Raw genomic sequence first — 19,610 nt, 5'->3', positions numbered from 1 at the left:
GGGCGAATACAACGGCCCCCAACTCCAAATCATGTGTCTGGTAATTCGCCTCGTGAGGCTTCAGCTGCCTCGAAGCATAGGCAATAACGTGCCCTCTCTGCATCAAAACCGCGCCTAAACCCGAAATAGACGTGTCGCAGTATACCACAAAATCCTCTACGCCCTCTGGCAGGGCCAAGATCGACGCCTCGCATAACCTCTGCCTCAGTGTCTCAAACGTTGCCTGCTGTTCAGGCCCCCAACGAAAGACTACGGCCTTCTTCGTAAGCCGAGTCAAGGGCACGACTATCTTAGAGAAATCCTAAATGAATCTCTGATAGTAGCCGGCTAATCTCATGAAACTCTGAATCTCAGATGGAGACTTCGGAACCTCCCACCTCATCACGGCCTCCACCATGGCCGGGTCGACCAGAATCCCGTTCTGATTGACAAGGTGCCCAAGAAACTGCACCTCGCGCAACCAGAACTCACACTCGGAGAACTTGGCGTACAAGCTCTCTCTCCTCAGAGTATCCAAAACCTCTCGCAGATGCTCCTCATGCTGCTCCTGCGTCTTGGAATAGACCAAGATGTCGTCAATAAATACTATCACGGACCGATCCAGCATCGGTCTACATACGCGGTTCATGAGATCCATGAACGCGGCAGGAGCATTGGTGAGCCCGAAGGGCATCACCACGAACTCGTAATGACCATAGCGAGTCCGAAACGTCGTCTTCTGCACATCCTCCTCTCTGACCCTCATCTGATGGTAACCTGAGCGCAAATCAATCTTGGAAAACCAAGATGCTCCCTGCAGCTGGTCAAAGAGGTCGTCAATCCTCGGGAGTGGGTAACGGTTCTTCACCGTTACCTTGTTCAGCTCCCGGTAGTCTATGCACATACGATGCGACCCATCCTTCTTTTTGACAAACAGGATCGGGGCTCCCCAAGGTGAACTACTCGGCCTGATAAATCCCTTGTCTAGCAGCTCCTGCAGCTGCGTAGACAACTCTTGCATCTCGGGAGGAGCCAACCGGTACGGCGCCTTGGCAATCGGGGCCGCACCAGGAACTAAATCGATCCTGAACTCCACCTGACGCTCCGGTGGAATCCCAGGAAGCTCCTTCGGGAACACATCTGCGTAGTCTCGCACTACCGGAACATCGCTCACTGACGTCTTACCCGCCTCTCGGGTGTCCATGACATAGGCGACATATCCTGCGCAACCCTGCTGAAGGTAACGCCTAGCCCTCGCCGCCGAACATAAAGTTGGTCCTCGCTTTGGCCTCTCGCCCTGAATCACCAGCTCTCCCCCACTTGGGGTCTTGATCCGCACTAACTGCTGCGCGCAGTCGATCACCGCCCCATTGGGGCTTAGCCAATCCATACCGATAATCACCTTGTTCCCTCTCAACGGAATGTGAACCAAGTCTACCAAGTAGCGCTCCTCGAATAACCGCAACACACAATCTCGGAATACCGCCGATGTTCGCACCGATCGGTCATCAGCAATCTCTACCTCTAAAGGGCAATCCAACATGCCCGAAGGCTCAGGAAACTTCTTGCTAAGCGCAAGAGAGACAAATGATCGGGTAGCACCCGAATCAAACAATACCTGCACTGGGATCCCGTTCACATGGAACGATCCTAAATAGGGCACATTCATCACATAACCAAAATCACAGCAGCGAATCATAAAACATAAATAAGAAGTCATACCTGTCACCACATCGTGTGCAGCGCGTGCCTCCTCGGCAGTCAACTGAAATGCCCGACTCCTCACCACTGGAGCCTCTGCCTTGCCCTTCCGGCCATCTGTAATCCGCAGGGTCGCTGGAGCTGGCGCCTTCACTGGCGCTGCTGCTGCTGTCAATTGGGGGCAATTGGCCTTCTTGTGGCCCCTCTGGTTGCAGTGGAAACACAACAACTCTGATGTCTGAAAAGTGGGTGCAGGGGCGGTACAATCCCTGCTGAAATGCCCCGTCTTGCCGCATTTGTAGCAGCCCGACGATCCCATCCTACATGCTCCCTCGTGCGGCCTGCCGCATTTCCTGCAGCGGCCCTGTCCTGACTGGCCTTTCGGCCTACCATCTGATCCCTTGGGCTTCTTCCCCGAAGCCCCAGTCACCTGCCCCTCCTCTACCTTCCTCTTCCGGATGTGCTCCAGATCAATCTCCCTCTCCCTTGCCCTGGCAATCATGGAATCTAGGGTAGGGCAAGCTGAAAAACTAACATGCTCCCGAATGTCAGATCGCATCATGTCATGGTAGTGGGTCCTCCTCATGTCCTCATCTCCCGCATACTGGGGCACTAGCAACGCCCTCTCCCGGAACTTGGCGGTGATCTCCGCCACAGTCTCAGTAGTCTGTCTCATATCTAAGAACTCCCTCGCCAACTGCTGGAGCTCCAATGCTGGTGCAAACTCTGCTCTGAACCGAGTCACAAAGTCCGACCATGTCATAGCCTCAACCGCCGAGGCTCCCAGAGAGTCACCAACTGACTCCCACCAATCTCTGGCCCGGTCCCTCAGACATCCTGCTGCAAATCGTACCTTCGACCCCTCAGGGCAGAAGCTAGTCAACTGTGCAGACTCAATGTCTGCAATCCATCGTCTGGCAGCAATGGGGTCCTTCGCCCCATGGAAATCTGGCGCACCACTGCCCCTGAAGTCCTTAAAGGACAGCGTGCGAGATCCTGACTGGCCAGATGCCATGTCACTCCTGAACGCCCTGAGGCGGTCCTCCATCAGCTCAACTATCCCTTCCTTGATCGACCCGAAAATGATGGGGGTCGACTCAAGGATGCCTCTGGTGATCTCTGACGCGATGAACTCGCGTAGCCTCTCATCTACTGGCTCGGAACCTGATCCCGAACCCGATCCCTCTCCTGAACTGCCAACTGCTAGCCTCGGACGTAGTACCACCATTCTGCAATACATACAGACAACCATTAGTGATACTGATACCTCTAAAGGGATCACATCTACTACAAGTTCCCTGGTCTTGCCTTAGCCTTCCTCGATTCAAGTACGGATCCTCTGCTTTCAGTAGTACGGGCCCATACTACCTTCCACATCTATCCGTACTTTCCTCAAGAATCGCCTCGACTCCACCAAGTCCCTTCTACTACTACTGCTGATCTCATGCTAATCTCATCCTAGGCTTGCCCTAGGTAATCACCAACCCACTCTCCGCCATCAGCTGCATAAGAAGTCCCTGCTTTCTTCCCCTAACTAGCTCGCGAATACTATTACATATTACTCAGACTAGATAATTCTTCGAATGAGAGGTCCTACCCTACAACGGTTGGACTCAAACAAGAGCTGCGAAATAGAGCTAGACCCAACCTTCTGAAATTATTTAGTCCTTGCAATATGTAACTTAACATATTCGTTTACTAGTTAGTGAAAGACAACTAGAACTTCTAAAAGCACAAAGCAAGCAGCATTCGGGCATTGAGTACACATAATCAAGTATATACTACTCTGGCTATCATACCGACTAATCTGTAATAGCATGCAGTTCTCAATAAGCTGGTACACATATAGCAGGCACATAAGGCATCCTTCCTAGATCCTTAGCCCTAAGCTAGCATGCAGTTCTACTGAAACTGAGACTGGTAATCATATCATAAACTTGTATGGGTACTTTGGGGAATACTTACTTGAGCTCGGCCGGTTGCGCACATCACACACTTCGCTCTTTTCCAAACTCTTTATCTTAACTTTTAGAAAATCATTTTCTTTTGTAAAAATCCCTTTAGTCCCTCGATTTGAGTCCAGACACTCCCGAAGGTGCGTCCGAATCCCTCAAACCAGGGCTCTGATACCAACTTGTAACATCCCAAATTTCACGTCCAAAAATTTCATTTTTAAATCAATACTTTGGAAAACATTTGTGAATAAACATCGTTTGATCATATCATTTCATAAACATATTTCGTGTCTGAAAACCAAAACATAAAAACAACCATAATGTCAGAGTACAAAATCCCAGAATAACTCATGGTGCGGAAAACATTGTGCGTGTATGATGTGCCGCTACCGCGCCAGCTCCTTCCCCTTCGATGAAGAGGATCCTGAAAACAAAACTGTAACTGTAAGCACGAAGCTTAGTGAGTTCCCCCATTGTACCACATACCATACAAACACATAACATACATACTGCAGGACAATTCTGGGGTGCCCGACCTACCCGATACGGCCATTCTGGGGTGCCGACCTACCCGTGTCAAGCCATTCTGGGGTGCTAACCTACCCATGTCAAGCCATTCTGGGGTGCTGACCTACCCATGTCAAGCCATTCTGGGGTGCTGACTTACCCATGTCAAGCCATTCTGGGGTGCTGAGCTACCCGTTGGTCCTAACAACCGAACTTGGGGCTATTCCCCTCCTACTACCACTATCACATATAACATAGCATGCCGACATATAAACATATCATCACATGCTGTCAGACATATCTGGGGTGTCTGATCTACCCTTCGGTCCTAACAACCGAACTCTACTACTATCACTTATAACATATCATGCCAGCATATAACATATCAGGTAGTAGCAAAACTAGATGATATCACAAAGACAATCACCTAACATACAACTCCTACTGGTGGGCCGACATTGTGGCCGTAGACCCACCGCTACTGGAAGGTAACTCACCTCGTAGTAGCTGCTGATTTGTGCGGGAAAATCCTCTGACTGCTACTGCTGCTGCTCCGGAAATCCTCCGGCTATAATTCCCACAAAACACTTAGTCATACACTGCCAACTGCTTTTATGGTAAAATTACCATTTTACCCCTGACCAAGTCAAAGTCAAAGTCAAAGTCAACTTCCAGTTGACCTGACTCGCCGAGTTGGTTCGCCAACTCGCCGAGTCCCTATCCTTCTATTTGACCTTATACTCGTCTCTACTCGTCGAGTTAGGCGATGACTCGACGAGTTTTCCTTCTAATTGAACATCTACTGAATCTTCATCCGACTCGCCGAGTTGTATGAACAACTCGTCAAGTTCATCTTCAACTGATGAACAGGTCTTGTCCTTGACTCGCCGAGTTGTATGAACAACTCGTCGAGTTCATATTCAATCTTAAGAAGATTGCCTTGGACTCGCCGAGTCTGTTCATGCACTCGCCGAGTCCCATGAATTCCAGAACCATGGCTTAGTCCAGAACGTTGGGTCACTCCCTGGGACCTCCCTGAAACCTTTCCACACTCAACTGGGTCCTTGACCCAAAACAGAAAAGGGAGTCAAGCCTCGGACTCGCCGAGTCCCAAGAACGACTCGCCGAGTGGAGTATGTCCAAGTCTCATTTTCTCGATTTCTGGTGTACAACACTTGCCCAAAAGGTAGATCTAGGCTCCTAGGACCGTTCTAGCACGTAAAGTTATGAACTTTACGTGCATGCATGGGACTTTTGAGCCTAAAGGCCCTAAAATGGCTCCTACAATGCATGGGGCCTTCCTTGAGTGCCAAAAGCCACTCCTTTCTGCCTTGTAACCCCTCTAAGGACCTAGATCTGAAACTTCAACCCCTAACCATGCTTGCAATCATGGTTGGTGACCAAAATGGCTTAGAAAAGCCCTAAAATTTCACAAAATGGGATCTATCAAATGGAAGAGCAAGGTACAGACTTTTTACCTTCAATGAGCTGAAAATGGTGCACAAACTCGGATCCCTTTAGCCTCCTCTTGTTCCTTCAAGCTTTTCCTTCCCTCCTTGGATCACAAAAGCACCAAAGTCACTCCAAATGCCTTAGATTGCTTCAATAACGGATAGGGTTTGCTATGGGGGTCTTCTGGGAGCAAATGGGACGAAGGAGGTCGAGTTAAAGTGTTTAAATAGGGTGCAAACCCTCGGATTAGGGTTTTTTTGTCCAGACAGGGTCTACTCGCCGAGTCCGGGACCCGACTCGCCGAGTCCATCGCTTAAGTCTCGCGTCCCCTCTCGCTTCTACTCGGCGAGTTGGTCCTTCAACTCGCCGAGTCCAAGGCCAAAAATGCAAAATATTTAAAGAACTACTAAAAAGAATACGTACCAAGAACCAGGTGCTACATGATCGGTGTCGGAGATAGTGAAGAGGGAGGAGGAGAAGTATGTATCACTGTTTTGTTTGTCCTGTGGAAAAGAAAAAGTTATTTAGGGCTGGTGACTTGGTGGGGGAATTGGGATGAGCCTTTTATTTATTTATTATCGGAGGTGAACTAATTTGTCACGTAGGATGCTATTAACCTAGAAACATGTTAGTTTTGGGGGTCAAACCCCTATTTAACAGGTAAAATTAAACTTTATGGATCTGTTGTTAAAAAAAAAAAAAAAAAAAAAAAACTTGAATGATTAAATGTGTAAATTAACCAAACTTTGTTGTTCTACAATACCAAAAACCCTTCAAAATCAACCATCTTAATCATGTTTTATTCACTTTGTCCTTATTAACATAGTAATATAGTGCGTTTTAGTTGAGCATTGTATTTCCTTTATTATGATAACTTTGTATATTTTCATTATGACATAATGGATGAAGTAAATAACGGGATCAAGCTCAACTATTCAAAATGCATACATTTTCTTCTTCTTATTTTGGTTAGATTAAATGGTCTATAAACATTGTTTTTTAATGTTTTAAATTTCTGTGAATATATTATTATAATGGTATTATATAATATTTTAATAAAAAAAAAAGATCCAAGTTAGCCCATTCAAATATACAAAGCCCAGTTTATCGAAAGGCTAACAAAACCCTAGTTTGGACGATCAATCATCAGAGTATACAATTACAACCGCCTCCCCCTTCAACGTGGTAGAAGGATCAGCGTATCTAGCACCTTGTAACAATGGTAATCTCTTTCTTTCTTCACAGTTATCTACTCTATTTCCAAATTCCGCATATATGTGTATGTAATATGTATATGATTGGTTAATCGGAACAACAGGGAAAAGGAACAGGGAGTTTTGGTAAAAGAAGGAACAAAACACACACTCTATGTGTGCGCTGTGGTCGTCGCAGCTTCCATCTCCAAAAGAGCCGATGCTCTGCTTGTGCTTACCCTGCTGCTCGCGTCAGGAAATGTTAGTCAACAATAACTTTCTCTTTATAATTGTTTTTATCAATTGTAGTTGGGATATATGAAGGAACTTGATTATATGATAAATTCAGATAACTGGAGTGTGAAAGCGATTCGTAGGAAGACAACCGGAACTGGACGTATGAGGTATCTCCGTAATGTGCCTCGCCGATTCAAGAGCAACTTCAGAGAAGGTGATTTGTTCTTTTTGTTTATTGGTCGTTTGATCTTGTGGATTGTGTTTTTGAGTATACAATCTTGTTGATTTTGTTATTCAGGTACTCAAGCTGCTCCGAGGAAGATTGGTGCTGCATCATCAGCTTAACTTTCAAATTTAGTTCGTGATCAAGTTTTGTGGAACATCATTAGATGTGCTTAATATATTGACTTTCAGTTGTAATTTTTCAAGTCTGTTTAGAAATTTGTGTTTTTTAATCAATGATTAAATGATACATACACTCGCATTGTTTTTAATCTTACGGTTTTAGTGACAAATTAGTCTATATTAGAACTTCCATGAAAACACACCAAAAGTATATTCTGTTTTTGTAACAAGATCATACTCTAAAAACGAAACAATGTCTGATATGTATTAAATCACATGTAAATTTGTAACAAGATCATACTTTAAATCTTCCAAAAATCCCAACTCAAAACATATTTACAATTGTAATCTATATTGCAAACCCTAACCAACTTTCCACCATTTCTCGAGAAGAAGAAAAAAAATGGGCTCTTTCGTGGGCAATAGAAGAAGCAAAAATGCATCGCCCTTAGAACATCTTTGGAACACAGAATAAAATAACAGGGAAACGCCATCACATCACATCACATGAATAAAATAAGGGGATGATGATATTGCTAGTGTTCAAGATCTCCAAACTTTTGCTTTTCTTCATGCAATTGTTGGAACACAGAATCCAGTTCTGGAAATGCTGACATCAGCAGCAGCTCAATAAGGTCATACGCTAATAGCTTTAAGCAAACAGATGACTGAAAAAAAAACATTAGAAACTTAAGTTTAGCAACAATGGCTACAAATATAAAAATTTATAGAAAGAAAAAAGTTGACCTGAATAAAGTAATAGACATCTTTTGCACACTGCTCATACTCCTTTCGCCCAAAAACACTTACAACCGCTGCTGGCGCCTTATCTATTTACAAATTTTCAAATCATAAAATTATAAATTAATCCGCATCCAATAATAAACTAAATTCATAAAAAAAATTAAAAAAATTAATAATTACCAATCATTAGCTCATAAACTAGTTTAGAACGTCTCTGAGCTTCCTGTTCTTGAACCTCTTCATGTGTCAGTGTTTGTTCATTGTTGGGTGGTGGTGGTGGTGGAGGTTGGCGGTCAGGTGAGTCCTGGGGTGGCTTTACGGTGGCGGGTGGTGGTTGCTGCCGCCTGGGATGCTTTGTTAAAAATATCCCATCCGGCCAAAGTATCTACACACCCCACATAAAATACATTCTATAAATAAAACCTATGAACATTTAATTTCTTGATTCAAAAATTCATTATCATAATAAAAAAATAAATAAATAAAAACCTGTTCAAGCTTCTTGATTCCTGAAGCAACAATGGAGCCCTTACGTAGGAGTTGAACTTTAGCAATTAGCCAATCATCAAAGGCATCTGACATGCCTAGCTGTAGGACCTGTTTTGCCACCCAAAAAGCCTTCCTCCTACCAAATATTTACTTTTTTTTTTTAAATAACAACTTCTATAATTATAATTATAATTAAATAACATATAAAAATGATGTAGATTTGTAATACCTGATCCAACCACCATCTTGAAGCTGGAACACAACATCAACAAGATCTAATATAGGGACACTTAAATTTGGTGGGACCCACTGCACATCACACCGCAACAAACAAAACAAAATAACAAGTTTTATCAAAATGCAAATCATAACAATAAGAATCTGAATTCATAATTAACTAATTACCTCACTAGGGAATTCTGAATCACCATCATCTGTAAGAATCCCAATCCCAGATGCTGGATTTACAATATTGTCCTCCAATCCCTTTAAAAACTGCTCTTCTGACTTCTTTATTATATGACTTGAAACAACAATTTCATGATCACTATCAGAATCCTCTAATGGTTTTCCAATTACCTTTACTACTTCAGGCTTTGCAACCGAAAAACCTGCATTCTTTTTATATATTTTTGACCCATCATTTATAGAATTATTTTTAATTTCTGATGATGAAGAATTCTTCATTACAGTTACAGCATCTGAAACCAAAACTTCTCTCCTTGAAGGATCTCCTACAAACCTAACATCTCTACTCTTTTCACCTGATAGGGTTTGAATGATGGATATAGAATTTGAGAAACTATATGTCTGCACCCAAAAAACATTTATAAAATTACACTTAATACTCTTTAATTATAACAAATGAAACAACCAAATAAACTACAAAAAATGAAACCTGGGAATCAACACTAAGAAAGTCCCAAACTTCAATAGATCCAGATATAGTTGGAAGCTGCATAAGTCTCTGAGAAAAATAGCAACAGATGAGTTATAATTTAGTGGTTAATAACTTAATTATAGTAAATCTTTCAAGAAAAATTTCACCTTTAAATAAATGTCAAGAAGTTTACAGCGTTCTTGAATAACAGGAACATCAAGTCCAGTTGATAGAAAGTGTTTTGGTGGGAGATGAAGGTTATACTCTGGATACTCCTTCAGACGCCTGTGTAACTCCTCAAAGTGTCGAAATCTGTATATAATTTATAATTTTAGGGTTAAATATGTAACAAACTATCTGTAGTTTTTCTCATTAATGTTCTTGCAGCAGATTTAAGAGGTTTTATGCCAACATGGCATTTTTATGTTTGGTGTTCTACTGAAAACAATTGCAACTTAATGAATAATGAATGAAACAATTTTAAGACTCATGAATTTATATAACAAAGAAAAAGCACCTTCTTTTGATAGACCAACTAACATTGTTCACATCTGTAACTGATATGGGATACACAGCAAATGTTTTAGATCCACTCTTGACAATGTTTGCACCCAAAACCTGTAATAATAGCAAACGATCTAATGTCTATCAAATCTTCCATTTCTATCTAGAAAGAACAAAAAGAATAAAAATCATGTTACCTCACATCTTAGTCTGAAAAATGAATCATCCAATTGTGAATGTTTTTGAGCATTAGTGGATGACATGTTACTTTCAGGAATCGAAGGAAATAAAGATGAAACACTGGTCCCACTATTGGTTCTTGCTAATGACTCTTTATCAGATTCATCACTAGATTCAACAGATTTAGAATACCCTTTTGAGGAACTCAAAACATCCTGCATGTCTCCCAATAAGAAGCTTTTTCTTTCCACTTCATGCCAAATTTCCTCTTTTGGATTACTACTTACTCTTGACCTTTTTCTCCCTGGATTTCTTTTTGGTGAAGAACCTTTTCCTGTTTTTTTTGTCTTTTGGCCTTGAAAACTTTCAAGTGGATGATGAATGTGAGTTACAGTTTGCTTCCTGTTACTTTTTCCATCCCATACTTTAGTCCCTGGTGAATTTAATCCTGTTATATCACCACTTTCTTCATCTTCACTAGAATAAACACTACTATTACTCCTTGTTTCATCTTCCTCATCTTCATCTTCCTCATACAGGAATGATTTGTCACCTTTGGTGGACCCATGAATGACTTCTTGTGAAGTCAATGTCTTTGACTGGTTGACCACATTCGCTGACATGGCTGAAGAACTTTGTTGGATGATCATACCATCTTTTGTTTTGTAGTTTCTGCCTTTAGCCCACATGTTTTCAAAATTTTCAGGAGCTAATGCTTCGGTTTTTTTACGTGTAACAATGTCTAATTTGTCCCCCCATTCACCACTAACATGTTGTTTTCGGGTGTCTACTTTGGTATCGATTGAAAGCAAAGGGTCTTTTATGGTGGGATTGTTAGTGGCAGAATCGTAATTATCTTTCTTTAACAATGTGAGTTCAACACCCTTTGCAGAAGGATCTAAAGACACAGATTGAGTGTAAACTTTAACAGATCCATTTGGCTTTGACTGTGAGTTGACTTGTTCTGTGTTATTAGATACTTTTTCAGACTTTTTTGATGAATTTTGAACCACGTTTTCAATCCTTTCATTAATAAACCTAAATCCAATAAAAGAAAGAAATAAAGAACACTACAAGAAACAAGATTAATAAAAAAAAGGTAAAAAATTAACCGAATTTATAAAAACCTGGGATTTGCTAAATTTATAACGGGTCGTATTACTGCACAAGCAAGCATTTCCCTCACTATGTAACGAAATAAAGAACAATTCAGATCCTCAGGTCTGAATGTTAAAGATATGAAACCATCCATAAGATGCTGTAGAACCTACAAGAAATAAAATAAAACTAAAATTATTTTCATAAACACAAATAATACAAAACTAAAATCAAAAGACGAAGTGGAAGAAAACCTTGTACTCAGCTACAGAAGAAAATAAAGCAGGATGCAACTTATTTTCAGCATAAAGCACAGTTTTTAGTTCTTTGTCTCTTTGTGCAATTGTGAGAGGTTCTTGCTTCATAATCTTGATTTGACATGCACGAAAAAGCTCCAAATGGGTGCATAAAAGTTTGATAATGTCCCTATAATGTTACAAAGTATGTAAGTCGATAAATTAAGATCATTTAATTGAAGAAAAGGTGGAATTTTTAGCACTGAAACCTTGTGAGAAGGTCAATGAGGTTGATATTTCTCATTCGGCTAGAGAATTCCCCAAAAACACCATTGATAATGAGCACTAGTTCATCTGGACCTTGTTTGTCAGGGGTAATACGGGAATACCAAAGATCAGTGACCCATTCTGAAACTATGTGTTTTGTGAATTGATCTATTGCGTCTTCAACAACTGGAGAGTTGACTTTTTTTCTCCAGTCTGACTTTCCTGAGATGGATTTAGGGTCTAGGGGTGGTTTTTTGACAGAAAAAACGTGGGGTGTTGATGGGTTTTTGTTATATGATGCAGCTTTTCTCTTCGTGTCATAATCCAATGTGAAGTAACGAAGAACAATAAGTAAGGATAATGCAGCTGGCAAGTTTATTAACACTGAAGCGCTTGTCACTGAAATAAATTTAAAATCAATGTGTGATCAATGATCATGTCATTAATCAGAAAGATACAAAAATTATCTAAGAGCTTCCAATTAAAAGTTTGATCGTGCTTCCCAGTTAGCTATCCTTCATCAGGAAAAATTCAACCACACTGACACCAGGTTGCAATTGAATTAACGAAAGACAAACAAGAAGGGGATAATGATCTAAATTCGCATTCAAACAACTAACAGCCCTAAATGTATCAATCAACAAGTGAAGAATTTTCAATTTTGTAACAAATTGGGTGAAGAGAGAAGGCACAATCGTGAGAAGAATTCTAAAAAAGGGAACTTACAAGACATGAGATATGAGAGTCCAATAACGCACATGGACAGGAAAACAATCCGTTTCTTGGCCTCATCGATAAGGTCTCGAGCAGTCACCATTTGCCTGCCAGTGCTCATTTTTTGAGACTCTGATCAGATCAATCTTCAACGCTATAAATTCATTACATAAATTCAACAAAATCGCGACCCAATCTTGCAATCTGATAACTTTCTCGAAGCAATTGAACAGTAGATACGATCGTCTAACCAGATGAAGATGATCATAAAAGAGACCAAGAACAGTGATTGAATTATAAATCGGAAAAAGGGGAAATAAAAATAAAAAACCCACTTGAAAAATCGAGGTTTTATGCAATCTGATTGACTGAAGAATTGAAAAAGGCAGTGTTTAGGTTTTGGGAGTGTGCCGTTATTCTCCTTTTTCAACTGCGCTTCGACATTGGCTCAACTCCTGTGTTGCGTTTTTATGAGGGTTTGAAAAGTCCGTTTTCAAGAAACAAGGGGGTATGGAAGTGGAATTGATTTCTAATTATTGTGTTGTCATATCACAAGAATAGATTATAATCCGTGATAATTAGGGTTATAAAATTAATTAAATTTTTATATTAAAAAATTAAAATTATTAATCAATTATTTTAAATAAATTATTACTTAAAAGATATTTTTTTAGTTATATAAAATTATAATCGTTGATTTAAATAAATACGTGAATTTATATCACCTTATAATCTTTATTAATTTAATTTATTTTTTTAATCTAATGTTATTAATTTAATATAATTATAATGAAAAAAATTTAAAATTTAAAATGGAGAATCCATTAATAATTTAATGTAATTAAAGTGAAAAATTTGAAATTGATAATTAATAGGTTGACAAGTAACATGATATATAACATACAATATTAATAAAGAGTTCTAATAGTATGACACTTGACAATAAAAGAATAAACCTATTCATTTATTAAAATATGGATAAAGATTTTTTTATTGTTTATTAAATTTAAATAGTTAGTTTTCACTGATTAAATAAATAATTAAATCATAAAGTAATTTTTTTTACATATATGTGGACACTGTAATTTTATTTGTGTATAAGTGTTCGATAAAAAAAGATTTTAACTTTTAAATGTATAAATTACATAAAAACCAAAAGATAAAAGTTTTTAAAAGCTACTTGAAGTAGCTTTTGGATTATGATTTTTTTTTAAAATAAAAACTAAAAATATATAAATTATATAAAACCAAAATGTAAAAGCTTTTAATATCTACTTCAAGTAACTTTTAGATAATAATTTTTTTTTGTTTAAAAAAAAACTAAAATTTTTTGTTTAAAATAAAACTAAAAGCTCATAATTCTGAACAACTTTTTTATTAAAAAAAACACTAAAAACTATCAAAAACTCTATACCGACACTCGTAGTGTTTGTTTCTTAAATAATTAAAATCTACCAAAAAACTGATCATTGTAATTTATATTATTAGAAGTTACTCAAACACTTTCTTCTACAACATGTTTTATTATGAATGATTCTCTAACTTTGATTAATTAATGCTATATAATTATTTGCAAAACTTACATTCAAGCATCCGCAATTTTCAAGTAAATAGGAAGGGACCTTGTGGAAAAAAAAATGCGTGTACACATTTAGAAAACATCCTTGAAAGAAAAAAAAAATAGTACTCACGACAAGAATGCTTTTTTTCTTTTGTCTTATTTTTTATGTGTGTTGCGTGATTCGAGCTAAAATGGGATGATTTTTTTTTATATGATGAGTTTCTTAAATGCATGATCTTATTTTTTATGTTTAACTTGCTTTTCTTTGGGTTATTGTTTTTGTTTTAAAATGAATAGCTTTTTGTAGTATACACACACTTTATTTCTAATAAATATTAAACGTTTTGTAGTCGTCTCAATGTTAAAAGAATATTTTTCGTTAAAAAATCAACCAAAAGATTAACATCTTTTAAACAATAGATAGTTTTAGGACCATAATCAATGTTATCAATATCTTATAAAAATTGTTATAAACATGTATGTGTGTGTTTTGTACAAAAAATTATTTCACCAAAAAAAAAAAAAAGAGTTGTAGACTTGTAGGCCAACAGAAATATATAATGTTATGTTTTTGTGTAACAAAGTAGTTTTTATAGTAATGGATATTATTTGTATGAATGGAAAATTTAGTGTGTGTTTTCAAGTAATTTCCTTAAAGAAAGGAAGTCATTTGGAGCTTGGAAAAAAAACACAAAAGGTAGTAAAAGTTTCGTGTGCTTGAAGTTTTTGGAGGGAAAATTATCGTTGATTTATCTTTAGAACTTTATATTAAAAGAACTAAAGAAAAAAGAGAGGGTTCATAATTTCTTTCAATAACCACTTTACACTTATCTAAACTATATATATATTTTACATGGACAATAAATGAAAATAAAGGGAAAGAAAGTACCATTTTTTCCCTAATCTCACTCTTGAGTTGGATAAAAAAGAGAAAACATATGTTTTAAACCTTTTTTATGTTTTCAAATATGAGACTAAAAGAAAACCAAGGTCAACTCCAACCATACTGCATAAAAGAAAAAAAAAATTATAATTTTCTAACACCAAATTCAGTTTCAATTTTAACCACACTTTGTTAATAAATCTTTTCTGTTCACACTAAAAAACAATTTATAAAAAAAATTATACATGTGTGACTGTCAATATCCGATAATTTCACTAAATCCTCCCTCCCCCATTTCCGGGGTTTTTAGGAATTTTACCTTTTTACCCTTCAAACACTCTACAATCTCATCCTAATCATATTTTAAAGCTCATCTTTCACCACATGCTGCTCATCACGTGCCTCTTCTTTTAGATATTTGTTAATCAATATCGCCAAATCTTTCACACTAGACTTTGTAGGCAGCTTCATCTTCATAAAAAAAACAACCAACTTTAGCCCAAAAGACAAGTTTTTCAACTTCAAGACTAGAACTAGTGTCAATTAAGCAAATGACTTACGGGTTTTGACTTATTTGCCCCTGGGTAAAACAACAGTGTTGGATAATCATCTATTTGCAATTTTGGATGTTCATTTACAGAGGCATCTATCTTTGCAAAAACAAGATTCTCTAATCCCTTAAAGTGTTTTGCCAGTTTCTCCACTTGCTTGCTTGTAGTTTCACAGGTCAAACACCATGGTGTGTGTATCTTGAATATGATCAATGTGGAAACAAATTAATCAACACCCATTTGATATCAGATTTTTGAATACAAAAAAAAAATGTGTCTTTGATGAAATTGTATAAATGAAGAATGATGGTTTTAAACTTTTAATATGTGTAATAAATGGGATACAGACCTCTAGAATGATGTTCTTGGAGCTGCTTAAAACCAATTCTTCAAATGTCTTTCCAACAACTGTAAGAATGTCTGCATCTTTCTGTGATTTCACAATCAAGAATTCAAGATTGACAATTTTAGGCAAAAGAATTCAATTATAATTGTGAAATGCAAACTTATCCTAAATTTAATTTATATTAACAATGAGATAAGAAAAACTCACATTATCTGGTATTGCTTGGGACTTGTAAAACGGAGGCAGAATACCCTTAAAAAGCTCTGAGCAAAACTCCTACAGAAAAAATCATATAATAATAAGAAAAAAAAAATAACAATAATCAACTTTCACATATGCATAGAAGTAACATTAAGAAATCAAAGTAATTTAATTGAATTGCTACTTCTATTTTTGCGGGTGTTGGATCCGACTCTAACAAATACTTGGCACCAGTTTTGTAATCAAAAGCCGTTACCTATCAAACACATTTAAAAAAAAATCATAATATCATTAGCAAAATCTTGAAATAATTTGGAGAAAAAAAATGTTAAATTGGGGTTGAAATTGTTCATAATGAAACTAACAAGAGTGTCTTCTGAATCTTCGAGCCCAAATAAAGTTAAAAACGGTTTTGCAAGATTTTCGTCTTTGATGTCTACAAACACAAACATTATCTGCATCCACAACATGAATTTAATAAACATGATAATAATAATAATATGAGTATTAGTCTAAGGGATAAATGCAAGAAATAAAAGTATGTTGCTATTTTTTTGCAGTCTATTTTAATAATTTGTAATGTGTCAACCTTTGATTTGAACTTCCTTGCAGCATCTTGAAATGGCTCTAGTAATTTCTTGAATTCATCAGCTTCTGCAAAGACATAAACCTGGAAAATATAATTTTAAGCCCAATTTTGAATAATCAGTTTCAAAACATTCAAAAATGTCAAAAGAACACAAAAAAGTTTATAACCTGTAGTTTATCGCTGGAGTAAACTTTGACAGAATTTAATTCTGATAAAAATGTGACCAATGGGAACTTATTATCATTCAAAAATTGCAGAATCTTGTCCTTCTTGAAATCACCTTCTGCAATATGAAGTGTATATAAATGGTGTTTTTATAAAATATAAACAAAAGAAACATACATCGCGTTTATAAAATCTTTAGCTTACCATATGAAGTGTATCTTTCTGGTTCACTTTTAACAATTCCGAGAAACAGATTATCAGATTTAAGATCTGGATATAAAATATTGGCAATTTGGTGGCTGTTTGTCTCGACAAATTGTATATCGTTATCAGTAGTTGCCGCTTTTACAAATTCATCATGATCTGATCCCTGGAAATTTAGTAAACAAGAAGACATGATCGATTTGTGTTTCGTTTCTGAGTGATTAAGAAACAAGAACACGAAAACACATACCTCGAATTTATTGAATAAAGCAGCTGCAAATATTGAATGTTTCTTAACAAATTCGTTTGCTTCATCGATGGAGTTGATTCTGATAATGGGCGTACCCGTCTTCTTCCTAACCCAGATCACAATTTCTTCCCTAATTCACAACAAAATTTCTTAATTACAGTCAACGGGTACCAAAATATCGTAAAAAAAACCGAGAATTCAGAAGAAATCTTACGTGGAAAATCCACCAGTGTAAGGTTGAGAGGTGCCATTGACGAAGAGAAGCAAAGTCGGATACCCTTTGATCTCAAGATTCGAAGCTACTTTCGGGTACCTCTCAGCATCAATTTTCGCCATTAAAACAGGGCTCTTTAATTCATTTAAAGAACTAGCAGCTTCCGCAAACCTAGGCATGAGTTCAGCACTTCTTACACACCATGGAGCATAACCCAGAACCAAAACGTACTCATTTCCATCAATAGCCCTTTGAGTATTATCATTATTGAGTTCAAGAACTATTCGTTGGGCCTTAGTCAACACCTCCGCCTCAGATGACGGTTTAGGGTGATGGGTTCCACCGCCGCTTTCTTCTTCTGCTTCGTCTAATGCTATAAGTTCCTCAATGTCATCAGATTCTTCACTGGCAGACACACTAATAAAAAAACTGAATGAAAGAAGAAGAAGTATTGCAAGATATATGAATCTAGAAGGGGGTTTTGGAGCAGACATGATCGAGATTTGTGGGGTTGGGAGAATTTGCAAAGAGAAGCAATGTGAATTGTGATTGAGATCTGTATTGATCTATAACTGGGTCGATCAAGAATCAAGATTTTGTATTGAGGTTTAGTAAGGGTTCTTTGTAGGGAGAGATTTGTTTGTACTTGTAAGATCCTGTGTGAAACTGAAACAAAAGAGTGATATAACTCAAAAAAGACGACGGAGTGGGAAGCAACACTGCTTTTAATCTTTTATCTTCCCGTCGACGTGCAGTGACTAACGGGATTCAGGTTTGGACTGTTCCTTTTTTTTTTTTTTTTTTTTTTTTTTTTTGCTGTGTTAAGCTATTAAAAGCGAGGTGAGCAGGCTAAAAAGAGTGGTAATACTCTTTTAACACTTTGTCATATTTTTTAGCGGGACATCACTTTTTCCTATGATTAACATAATATTTTAACATTTGGTGGTGGTAATACTCTTTTAACACTTTGTCATATTTTTTAGCGGGACATCACTTTTTCCTATGATTAACATAATATTTTAACATTTGGTGGAGAGTGGTAACATTCCTAACACTTCATTTTTTTTATTTTCTTTTTCTAATTTACTTTAATTATTTTATTTTAATAAACAAACATTTTTTTAATATTACACAAACATTTTTTTGATTTAAATAATATGACATAATATTACACAAACATTTATTTGACATTTTAACAAGTTCTTAATGTTTTAATTTTTTACAACAAAAACATATATTTTATTTATATATTTCAAACAAAAAGTGAACTACTAAGAAAATATAAGGGTTTGATTTAGAAACTTCCATCGAAAAGTAAACTATTAAGAAAAGATAAAGGTGTGATTTTGAAACTTCCATCCAAATGGAATAAAAAAAAATTTAAATAACTCACACCTGATTGGTTATGATTTTAAAGAAAAGCCAATAGCCAATAAGATTCAATCAATGTTCTCTCTCTCCTCTCTCGTTATGCCATTGACGACCTTAAAGGTAGCGAGCCCCCTAGCGAGAGCTAGGGGGTGTTCTTTCTTCTTAGCGAGTGCTAACGAGCTCCTTAGCACTTCTATTCCTATCAGCCTTAGAAGTGAGGGAGGGTTAAAAACTAGGTAAGTAAACGGGGGCAAACACAATGGGGAAATTTCTCCATTCCCCCGCCTTCGTCCCCATCTCCGAAATTTCCAACTTTGTTAGGGTGCAAAGTTCTCATTGGATGTGGCTTACCCTCTTGTATGTGTAAATGAGTTGAGTCTTTCCTATAAATAGGAAGTGAGTGACTCCCATTATGTAAGATCTTGTTTTGGAGAGCATTATTTTAGAGAGAGAATTTAGCAAACCCATGTGTACTCTTTCTGATTTAACTAATGAGAGCTTAAAAGAATTATTTACTCATTGTGTTCTTGAGTTTGTATGATGATTCACTAGATCTTTTCTTATTCCGCACATGCCATCATAATCAACACCACTACAATTGGTATCAGAGCGGGTGTTCTTGATTTGATCAAGAATTGATCAATGGTGGCAATCTAGATTTGGTGATTCTTCATGATTTTTTGATCTTCGTGTTTTAGAGAGTTTGGATTCTAGAAATCGAATTCATCTTTGATTCTATTCTTAATTCGATTTTCTTCACTAGAATTCAAGTGATTTTTGCTTTCTCTCTCTAG

The 19,610-nt window shown here is 37.3% G+C and overlaps 3 protein-coding genes across 3 annotated transcripts; 1 reads left to right on the top strand and 2 right to left on the bottom strand.

Annotated features, from left to right (window-relative positions):
- Positions 1-6,690: 6,690 nt before the first annotated feature.
- On the top strand, positions 6,691-7,518 carry LOC145108093 (large ribosomal subunit protein eL37x-like). The gene is made up of 4 exons (XM_079045088.1): positions 6,691-6,816; positions 6,913-7,048; positions 7,137-7,238; positions 7,323-7,518. Exons 1-4 carry the CDS (start codon positions 6,814-6,816, stop codon positions 7,367-7,369), a joined length of 288 nt encoding a protein of 95 aa, XP_078901214.1. The 5' UTR covers positions 6,691-6,813; the 3' UTR covers positions 7,370-7,518.
- Positions 7,519-7,609: 91 nt separating this feature from the next.
- LOC145108092 (phox (PX) domain-containing protein) lies at positions 7,610-12,985 on the bottom strand. Its single transcript, XM_079045087.1, has 14 exons — positions 12,494-12,985; positions 11,770-12,166; positions 11,519-11,690; positions 11,294-11,433; positions 10,184-11,204; positions 10,000-10,100; positions 9,650-9,794; positions 9,501-9,569; positions 9,008-9,412; positions 8,832-8,911; positions 8,603-8,738; positions 8,294-8,498; positions 8,117-8,199; positions 7,610-8,037 (listed from the first exon to the last, which is right to left on the bottom strand). Exons 1-14 carry the CDS (start codon positions 12,600-12,602, stop codon positions 7,906-7,908), a joined length of 3,195 nt encoding a protein of 1,064 aa, XP_078901213.1. The 5' UTR covers positions 12,603-12,985; the 3' UTR covers positions 7,610-7,905.
- A 2,105-nt stretch (positions 12,986-15,090) lies between these two features.
- Positions 15,091-18,225, bottom strand: PDIL1-6 (PDI-like 1-6). Its single transcript, XM_079045086.1, has 11 exons — positions 17,446-18,225; positions 17,232-17,361; positions 16,982-17,147; positions 16,780-16,895; positions 16,613-16,693; positions 16,389-16,478; positions 16,208-16,279; positions 16,030-16,098; positions 15,826-15,906; positions 15,486-15,674; positions 15,091-15,396 (listed from the first exon to the last, which is right to left on the bottom strand). Exons 1-11 carry the CDS (start codon positions 17,937-17,939, stop codon positions 15,289-15,291), a joined length of 1,596 nt encoding a protein of 531 aa, XP_078901212.1. The 5' UTR covers positions 17,940-18,225; the 3' UTR covers positions 15,091-15,288.
- Positions 18,226-19,610: the final 1,385 nt, after the last annotated feature.

This window comes from Lactuca virosa, chromosome 4 (genome assembly GCF_052849685.1).
Source record: "Lactuca virosa cultivar CGN04683 chromosome 4, Lactuca_virosa_CGN04683_v6, whole genome shotgun sequence".
In the NCBI taxonomy this organism is placed as follows: domain Eukaryota; kingdom Viridiplantae; phylum Streptophyta; class Magnoliopsida; order Asterales; family Asteraceae; genus Lactuca; species Lactuca virosa.
This window is presented reverse-complemented; position numbering and strand designations above follow the sequence as displayed.

Bases quoted from the DNA above. Each gene is read 5' to 3' on its own strand.
- LOC145108093 (XM_079045088.1), top strand. The intron at 7,049-7,136 runs GTTAGTCAACAA...TGATAAATTCAG, and splicing joins TGCTGCTCGCGTCAGGAAAT to ATAACTGGAGTGTGAAAGCG. The intron at 7,239-7,322 runs GTGATTTGTTCT...TTTGTTATTCAG, and splicing joins CAAGAGCAACTTCAGAGAAG to GTACTCAAGCTGCTCCGAGG.
- LOC145108092 (XM_079045087.1), bottom strand. From the start codon at position 12,602: ATGAGCACTGGCAGGCAAATGGTGACTGCTCGAGACCTTATCGATGAG. The intron at 12,167-12,493 runs GTAAGTTCCCTT...AATTTATTTCAG, and splicing joins ACTCTCATATCTCATGTCTT to TGACAAGCGCTTCAGTGTTA. The intron at 9,570-9,649 runs GTGAAATTTTTC...TATTTTTCTCAG, and splicing joins TTCTTGACATTTATTTAAAG to AGACTTATGCAGCTTCCAAC.
- PDIL1-6 (XM_079045086.1), bottom strand. From the start codon at position 17,939: ATGTCTGCTCCAAAACCCCCTTCTAGATTCATATATCTTGCAATACTT. The intron at 16,694-16,779 runs GTTATAAACTTT...TATATTTTCCAG, and splicing joins ACTCCAGCGATAAACTACAG to GTTTATGTCTTTGCAGAAGC. The intron at 15,675-15,825 runs GTCTGTATCCCA...ATCATATTCAAG, and splicing joins CCAAGAACATCATTCTAGAG to ATACACACACCATGGTGTTT.